General features: G+C 31.5%; 1 protein-coding gene across 6 annotated transcripts in view; it reads right to left on the bottom strand.

Moving 5' to 3' along the window:
• LOC117112668 overlaps nucleotides 1–8,157 on the bottom strand; it is a 14,844-nt gene extending 6,687 nt beyond the window's left edge. For 2 of the 6 annotated variants that reach the window (XM_033255787.1, XM_033255783.1), the window contains exons 1-2: nucleotides 7,878–8,157; nucleotides 130–170 (exon numbers count right to left, since the gene is read on the bottom strand). Coding sequence is in view for 4 of the 6 variants with exons in the window: in XM_033255783.1 (XP_033111674.1) it covers nucleotides 130–136 (7 nt within the window). In the remaining 2 variants the exon portion in view is untranslated. The other 4 variants (XM_033255785.1, XM_033255788.1, XM_033255784.1 and 1 more) reach the window with 4 other exon arrangements.
• Nucleotides 8,158–9,918: the final 1,761 nt, after the last annotated feature.

Below are 9,918 nucleotides of genomic sequence, written 5' to 3' on the forward strand. Positions count from 1 at the left end.
TATATATATTTATTATTAGTGGTCTTCAGTGTTAACAAGTAAACTAAATACCTAAATACATAACTTAAATTTTTTTCATATTTATTACAAACAAAAATGTATATATAAATCAATTTTCATTTTGTTTACCTTCCATTTTATCTGTTTATTTCTTTCCAGCTCAGGTATTCCTGAAAAAAAAAATCATCGAGTTTAAAGTATTGATAATAATAATAATAATAATAATGTTGAGGATGAGGATGATGATGAAGATACTGATACTGATAATAATGGTGATAATGATAATAATAATACTAATAATAATAATAATAATAATAATAATAATAATAATAATAAAAATAATAATAATAATAATAATAATAATAATAATAATAATAATAATAATAATAATAATAATAATAATAATAATAATAACATGACAGTAGAAAGGACAAAAAAAAAATAATTTAAAATTGCATAATGAGACCTACAATAATTACGGGAATAATTATTAAGAATATATACAAATAAAAATGCAATTTAAAGTAAAAATTTGTTAAACATTAAATAAAACAGACAATATAAACAAATTTAACGTTAAATTTTAAAAAAATAAGAATAGATATAAAATTATAAAAGTATAGAAAGGTTTGAGCAGAAAATCATCAATAAAAAGAAATATGTGAATTAAAAAAAATGAAAGTAATTGACTAGATCAGAATACGTCCGAACCCCCATGCAGTGTAAAAAGAGATAGAATAAATACCGGGGGATGATTGGGGTCGGGGTGGAGAATAACATTTAAAACAATATTGATAATTGTCCCTGTTATTCAATACATGAGTGAGATATAGTATTGGGCTATTTAAAAAGTGGGTAGTTTTTTATTTTTTGGTTTTATGCTCCTTCATACCCTATTAGGCAAACTCTTTTTTAGATAATTTATTTATATGACTATAAATTTATTTCTATGAGTTACAGTAAGCTATAGTATTCTGGGCATGCATATTCTCATAGTCAGTCGAAAACAATTTTTGTACTCAGTATGCAATTCCTGTTAGTTCTTGTTTTAGGAACCATACATTTTCTCTTTGATTTCCACATTAATTTTTTAATGAGGGTGTTCTATATCAGATTGTAAACTTACTCCCAACATGTTTTACAACGTGCAATAGTGTACCATTAATATACTCAGTTGAGGAGGTGCAGGATAACCTTTGCCAAAATTAATTTACAGATCTTCACATTTTTTTAAGATTAGGTTTGAAATTATTAGTGGTACTCCATGAATCTAACAAATCAAGAGGTAGTTGGAGCCTACTGGTACTGGTACTTGTAGCCGTCTGATTTCAGACATTCGGCAGCCATTGATATTATGTTGGCGTTAAAAGACTGCATATTGTGATGAGAGACCTGCGTACAAACAATTGCCAAACACAAAAAACATGAAAAACTGAATGTTATCTACAAAATATTCTATTGTTTAATCAAAATAATAATAATTGTATAACTCTATGCGATTTTGCAGCCCAAATTGAGATAATTTAATGATTCACCTAATCTAATATATAAATGGTATTAACTATATTAATAATATTAATTTGATTTATTATAAGTTATGAATCATTTGAAAAAAATTTCAAGTTTCTTTGATCTGTTTGGTAATTCATTTTCAATAATTATTTCCATTCTTATCTTTCCTAACTGTCTTTTCCTTTTCTCCATGTTATTTCCTTTCTTCTCTTTCCTGTATTTTCTTTACTGTAATTATTTGTTCCTATCTTATATTTTGCTTTACTCTCCTGTAAATTCTTTACCTCTTATTTCTTTATTTTTCCTTATTTTATCTTTCTATTTCATTTCTTTTTTTCTTTCCTTTCTTTTCATTCCTAATACCTAGTAGTAGTAGTAGTAGTAGTAGTAGTAGTAGTAGTAGTAGTAGTAGTAGTAGTAGTAGTAGTAGTAGTAGTAGTAGTAGTAGAAGTAGTAGTAGTATTACTGTAGTATTAGTAGTAGTAGTAGTAGTAGTAGTAGTAGTAGTAGAGTATTACTGTAGTATTAGTAGTAGTAGTAGTAGTAGTAGTAGTAGTAGTAGTTGTTGTTGTAGTAGCAGTAGTAGTAGCAGCGCAGCAGCATCAGCAGTAGTAGTAGAAAAGTCAGGGGTAGCGCCAGCGGCGAGGGCAAAAAAACATTGGGAGACAAAAACTGTATATTTACATACCGGTTTACCGACTCCAATATCGATTATATAAGCCTTTTGAAATTCCTAAATTGTCATATTGTTCGGCGGATTCTCCCCCTAGAACACTTTCAAAAGAGATTTTTAAGCGACGCGCTCTACCACGCCCACCGGTTTTCGTCGGGGACATCGCCCGCCCCTCCCCACCCCCCCCACTCTTGGGACCTGGACCCCTGTCGGGCTGCCGTCGGGCAAATCCTGGTGGTAGTGGTTAAGATGGCAGTGGTTATGGTGGTGGTAGTGGCACTGTAGTAGTAGGCCTAAGTATACAGTATACTACTTTTAAGTATTGCTATATTTATATAAACAGGCCTATTGTAAATACTATTACGATTCAGCATTCCTGCCAATATGTATGTTAATTTGAATTGAATACCGTTTATATATACATCTAGTAATAGCAGTCTCAATGGCACTAGCAGCACTGGTAGTATGGAGTAGTGAGTAGTTGATATCAATACAGTATTCTAATCCATATTTCTTATTCACAGACCTCCATGGCTGTTAGCAAGTAAAATACGAGTGAGCCGCACCCAGTTCAAAAGCGTCACTTGCACTGTTGTATGTTCATCAAACAAACAAAAACAATGATATTAAAATATACCTTAACAAACGTTTGCAAACCTTGTGTAACTTCTCATCCGATTAGGAATAATAATCCAACTGGTTTTACGTATAGTTACTAGTTACGAATTGCAACAAGATCAGATTTGTTCTGATGACGCGATCAGCAATTGTACTAATAATCGTACGTTGCAGGTGAAAAATCAATAATCACAACAACACTACGAAGAAAGAATACAATGGAATGGGGCTATGAACCTTGGTTTATTTATTTTTTTGTTATCGCTGTCATAATTCCAAACTTGAGAAATTGCGACGGCGGCCATAATATGTGTACCTTGTCCCCCACCCCCCCGTGTCTCTTGTGTGGGTTATTCGAGGACAGAAACTGAGCGACTGACTCCAATTGGCCAGATTTGAACCAGGGTCCTTAGCACAAGAAGCAGGAAAATTGCCTCTCTACCAAACGGTCACTAAATTTCAATATTTGGCTTGATAGTACCGTTAATGTTGGCGTGTGCCACTGTTATAAAAATGTACATTTGAATATAATTTTATTATTATTATTATTATTATTATTATTATTATTATTATTATTATTATTATTATTATTATTATTGCAAATGCATGCAAACTTGAAGCAAGGACTGTTTCCGTATTCTTGACTCCGCCCCATCAATTCATCATCTCAAAATAAAGGAGGCATTACATATTCAATGGGAGCAGCCCTCACTCAACAAACAACTTTACCATGTTAATCTAACTTTGTCATTCTGATTTTACTTCATTCCGTTTACCATTAATTATACATTGTTTTTATTGATGATCTTGGTGTTTACAACTTGATACGGTTGAATTACGTATAAATTTACGAGTTACAAACTTCACTTCGTTTAAATAAGATTGCCTATATGGAATCTCGGTACACTGATGATGACAGTAGGATCTGTCGAAATATGTATGTAGCGTAAGGCCTAGCAATGGCTAGGCCTTATTAAATTTTTTCAGGCATTGCCTGAAATGATCGTTCTCAAAAGTATCGTCATATTTTTAAATTTTATTAGTGGTTTATTGTGTCATCGATCATTTGGTAATATTATGTATAGGTGAGATGTGTATAAGAGACAGGTATTTAACTTTAGTATGTACTATATGAATAATAAGTAACTTCACTAAATAAGTCTAATTTATAATCTTGCTTGCTCAGAATCATTATCTGAATTCGAATCATTTTATTATACTATTGATATGTTGATAGTATAACGTACTGGTATCTCCCGATAAAAAATATATCATTTTTAATTTAACTTGGCCTTTTACTTTATTAACATGTCCAAACTTATATTTTATATAGTAGCTAAGCATGTAGTTAGGTTTAGATTACTGGAGGCTCCAAACTTTCATCACGGTGATTTTTTTTAATAGCTTTTAGGGCGCAAATGCAGCATCACTTGTCTGAATAAATAATTTAAATGAAAATGACAACTAAAATGATCCGGTAACACTTTAATGTATACGGACATACCGGTAATTAGTGAAGACTGTGTATCATTACTACTACTACTACTACTGCTACTACTACTAATACTACCACTACTACGATTACTACTACTACTACTACTACTCTTACTACTACTACTACTACTACTATTATTATTATTATTATTATTATTATTATTATTATTATTATTATTATTATCATCCCATACTATAAAGATGAAAAAATATATCAAGTGGAATAAGAGCGACCAACAGCATTATTATTTTAATAGGAAAACGAGTTTAGATGAACATGCAAAGATATGTCTAATTGCAAACTGTACCTTTCTTAATGGTACTTAATTGGTTGTTAACATAGTTTGCTTTTTATTTATTTATATTTTGAGCCCTTCTATTTCAAATTCCTGGATCCCCCACTGTTATTAATCTTTCAATATTCACGTTGTATACTTCACTTCGTTTATTTTGTGGAAATAAATTATTTGATTATAAGAAGGTTTGGTTAACGATTAGGAAGAACTATATAGATTATAAAAAGCAAACCATTGTAGGGCCTACAATACCGTGCTGGAATTTAATAAACTCTATTGTGTACGTATTGAGTAAAGTCCATATTGACCTACCTTTGTTGTTTGATTGTCACATTTAGTTTACCAGTTTTTACATCCTAATTCATGCGTGACAAAATACTGTCAAGTGTAAACTTTACCTTTGTAGTTCCAAATCCTGTGTAGAGAGAAACATCAGAACTAAACTAGCGGTAGCCACACTGTGTGTGTGTGCTAACCTGTGAAGATTTTTAACATACAATCGGCTGCTCTCCTCTCCTCCTTATGTTTCAGTTGTGGGGCTGAAATGCAAGGCACTATCTTTCGTAAGAGACGGAAAAGCTGTTGGTCCCGTGTGAATATGGCACAGCAGTACACTCTTCGGAAATGAGTAGGGATTATCTCCCGTGCTGCACTGGCCAATCGCTACCTATAGAACCCCATTGGAAAAATGTCGGATTTTTCGTGGTTATTCTTGAAGGTATCACCGAATAAATCAAATACAATTTAATTGAAAAAAAAAATTACAAACCTCTACTAAGAATTGCTGGGATTTCGGTAATCTAAAACGTGAAAATCACGCAAATAAAGATATTCAGTATTAGTATTTTTAAGTATAATACACACATATGCATCGTGCATATAATACGGTCCCATCCTAAATTCTTGCAATACACCTTCAATAGAACCGGTCGTATACTGTACGTCCATAAAGTGTAGGCCTAATACAAACATATTGAGAAGATCGTTTATTCACAAATCAATTCACATTACATTTTTAGACTCTGTATGTCCTTTGATTATTTTATGGCTAACTTCTACTAATTTTGAATCGGGAAGAGAAAACTTAACATGTATAAAAGAATCTTGTATCTTGTATATTATAGGTCTTATATATAAATAAATATATAATTATATATATAAATAATTAGATATATATATATTATATATATATAATATATTATATATATATACACACATATATTATATATATATATATATATATTATATACTCAAACATTTATAAGGCGCCAATTCCAAATTGACAAATCAATGAATGATCAAAGGCGAGAGCAATGGCAAACCAGCAAATTGCAACTCTCTCTGCTTCCTAGGGAATATCTCTAGTCGTTCGCTACTTCTTTAGCGCACGAAACCAGAACATTCAATGCCACAGCATCCTACCATTTATACTCATGAAACAAACGTAAATAAAGTACCTTGCCAAGGACACAAGTGACTTGCACATAGCGAGAGAGTTTTGAACCCCGGACCTCAAGTTTGGGAGTCCAAGCCACAATCGATGCGCCAACCTCTTCCACTTATTCTATATATAAATGTACTGTATTTATTTGCAAATAGGCCTACAAGTTATTTCTAACCAACATGTAGCTAAATAAACTAGCCAGTATATCAGTCATTTTTCACATTAAGAACCAAGGGGATTTCCAAGAAATGGGGCCACTAGTTTGTTGATAGTTCAAATGCAATTTATTTTGTCCTCATTACTAACTCAGACTCAATTAATTTACCAAGAACCAAATCAAAAGAGATAACAACTGAAGCTACAACCATGTTGCACGTCAGAAAAAGTGAAACAAAGGGTCTCATTTTTCGTTAAGAAAAAAAAAGGTTTAAGAGGAAATCGTAGAATAAAGAAATGGAACTGCTACTGTACCATATATCTTATCGAGTTTTGCAGTGATAAGATATTAAACATATTAATTGTGGGATTTGTTTGTTGTTACATTCTGTGTGACCATAATCATCACAAATAGAATCCCAATCCGGAAACGATTTCTTCCTTTTCTTATTTTATTTATTTATTATTTATTTTTAAATGATATTATTTCATCAACATCGTTTTTGGTTCATAGCAAACGATTAATTTATAACATAGATTATTACACAGTAATGTACCGTAATGGTGGCAATTTAGTAGTAGTATAGGTAGCAACTGTAGCACTGGGTATAGTAACAGTAGTACTAGTAATAGTAGTAGTAGCAGTAGCAGTAGCAGAGATCCCAAGTCTCCTGAAAATCGCGGGTTTCTCCCGATTTTTGAGGCCGTCTCCCGCCCTCCCGATTGTTTATTAATAATCTCCCGATTTTTTAAAATATCCCGAAAATTTCACGAAAATTGTGATTTCCACGATGTCATAGAGCAATGAAACAAAATTTCTTATCCAATATACTTTAGTAGTTGTATGGCGCAACGGAAAGAATACAACAAACTAACTTGTATACGGTACCGTAGATAAAATTTATTTCAAGTGAAAAATGCTTAATGTAAGCTATAAAAACACTTGGCTATCGATGAAGAAAATAAGACAAAATATTGCAAAGTAAAGATGAGGTAGTAATCCGTATAAAAACGATTTGAATGTGTGTGGTAAATAGCAGTAGGAATACTCTGTTATATTGGGGTAGCATCCTACCATATTTGGGAATATACCGAAGATGAGGTAATGACTAACCAATAGGAATTAAGGATAAATACATGATGTCATTGTTTAAGTTTAGAGAAGTGGGAAAGTCATCCTGGCACATTCCTGACTTGTATGTAATCTTATTTCCTGGTACCATGAGGAAAACAGGTTGTTGTCCTTTGATTGACATTAAATGCTGAATACAGTTACTGTCCTATGATAGGGCCTAATATATAGAGTAAGTTTACAAGTGAAATATAAATGATTATAGGCCTATATACAAATTCAATATTGCTGTTTAAATACAAAGTAGAGACGCTACAATACTATGGCGCTCGCTTTGGTTCATAGCAAACGATTAATTTATAACATAGCTTATTACACAGTAATGTACCGTAGTAATGGTGGCAATTTAGTAGTAGTATAGGTAGCAACTGTAGCACTGGGTAATAACAGTAGTACTAGTAATAGTAGTAGCAGTAGCAGTAGCAGTAGCAGTAGCATTAGCAGTAGCAGCAGTACCAGTACCAGTAGTAGGCGCGGCCCGCCAAATGAAAATCTAACAAAATGTTTCAATAAGAAATTTAAAACTATAGGTGTAACTGCGTTTTGGCTTACCTTGTATGTAGGCTACAGAAGTGGGCTTTGATGCGACGCGATAAAATCTTGCGAAATCAAAATGACAAGACCAGAACCAACAATCGACAGAGAACGGGATTTCTGTAAAATACTCCAAAACGTAGGCCAACAGCAAGTACGATATTTCAAAATATCTTGTACTATAGTCCTCAGAATTGTCTGTCGCATGAAATTTAATATAACATACAAAAGAGTTTAGCCATTTTTATGTAGTTTTGATGGGAGACGGTATGCGGTCTGAATCACATCCGGTCCTAGTTTCCTTATTTTTGCATTTTGACTTTTAACCCTGAGTGTTTTGTACTTTTGAAATGTCATATGTTGATATTGTATGTAAATTACATTATTCTTATTATTATTATTATTATTATTATTATTATTATTATTATTATTATTATTATTATTATTATTATTATTATTTTTATTATTATTATTATTATTATTATTATAATTATTATTATTATTAATATTATTATTATTATTATTATTATTATTTATAGTAGTAGTAATAGTAGTAGTAGTAGTATTAGTAGTAGTAGTAGTAGTGGTAGTAGTAGTAGTAGTAGTAGTAGTAGTAGTAGTAGTAGTAGTTGTTGTTTGTTGTTTTTGTTATTACCATCAATATCGTCGTCATCATTATCATTTTTATCATTATAATTATTATTCATCATTATTTTACAAGGTATATCTCGTCCGCTAACATTCGGATATAGTTACGTACCCGATCCTCGCATGTCCCCATGAACGGAGAGTTCACGTATAAAACCTAATTTCAACATGGTAAATTCTAGACGATCAAAAGGTGACGATTTTATAACCGTCATGGAACGCCGTTAATATCTTCAGTTTTATATATGCATATATGAAATACGCGGAAATGTATTGAAATCTATCAAAATAGGGAAAACTATTAGAAAACATCACATATATTATACATAACAATGTAAAAAAGAATAGATTTTAATATCAAACTATGGTCTATTTAATTTACGTTAATTTAGTCATTAATATTCATTTATCGGAATGCTACTATACATGCTATTATATTATGTATTTATATTGAATAATGTAGGCCTATGTAATATTTTATTTACAATTATACAAATACATTAAACAGTTTATTTATAATGATAACGAAAGGACGAACAAACAAATGAGTACATAAATTGAAGTAAATAAATCACGTTTATGACATAGTGAAACTGAAATCTTACTTAGACATATTCTTGCTGTCTCTTATACACATCTAGATGTGTATAAGAGACAGTATATATACCTGTGTTGGCCACGTTTTTGGAAAATTGATTTTTATAACTCCTGTAACGGAAGGTCATATCGCATCCATTTATTCTGGAAATGTTCTTAAAACACTATTCTAAACCATTATAATGATAGAAAAAAAATAAATAAATTGTTCGACCTCTGAAATTAAGACTGAAAAAGAAGAGCCTATCTATATAGTGTATTAAAATAAGCATGCTGTACAACTGTATGCTTATTTGAATACACCATCCAGTACGTAGTAGATTGGACTAGAAAAGCCAGCACTGTTTCAGTTACCGTATGAGGTTTTTTATTATAACCTACCAAGTTATATTTTAGAAAGAAGTATAGTAACTCATGTTTTGAACACAGGAATATCTCTAAAGTCATACGGTAGGCCTAACTGAAACAGTAACTGCTTTACTTTCTGTACAGTACTGCCTATTTTAATACACTCTTTAGATATGCTCTTCTTTTTCCATTTTTATTTCAAAAGTCAAAACTTTTAATTTTAATTTATTTTTTTTATTTTAATCATTTAGTGGTGTAGAATAGACCTAGTTTTTAAGAACATTTTCCAGAAATAAAAATAATGTGATACGACGCTCCGTTGAGTTATGAATTAGCCTCAAAGCTTATCTTATTTTTGTTGGTTACGCACCACCGTCCTGGGTTGTTTGTCGTCACGCACTTCAACAATCGTGGAAAAAGCGTAGGCATATTTGAGTTTGAGAGCCCTCTTTTTGAAGTGCCTCTG

This window comes from Anneissia japonica, unplaced genomic scaffold (genome assembly GCF_011630105.1).
Source record: "Anneissia japonica isolate Jap-2015-1 unplaced genomic scaffold, ASM1163010v1 scaffold288053_len460827_cov147, whole genome shotgun sequence".
Lineage (NCBI taxonomy): Eukaryota > Metazoa > Echinodermata > Crinoidea > Comatulida > Comatulidae > Anneissia > Anneissia japonica.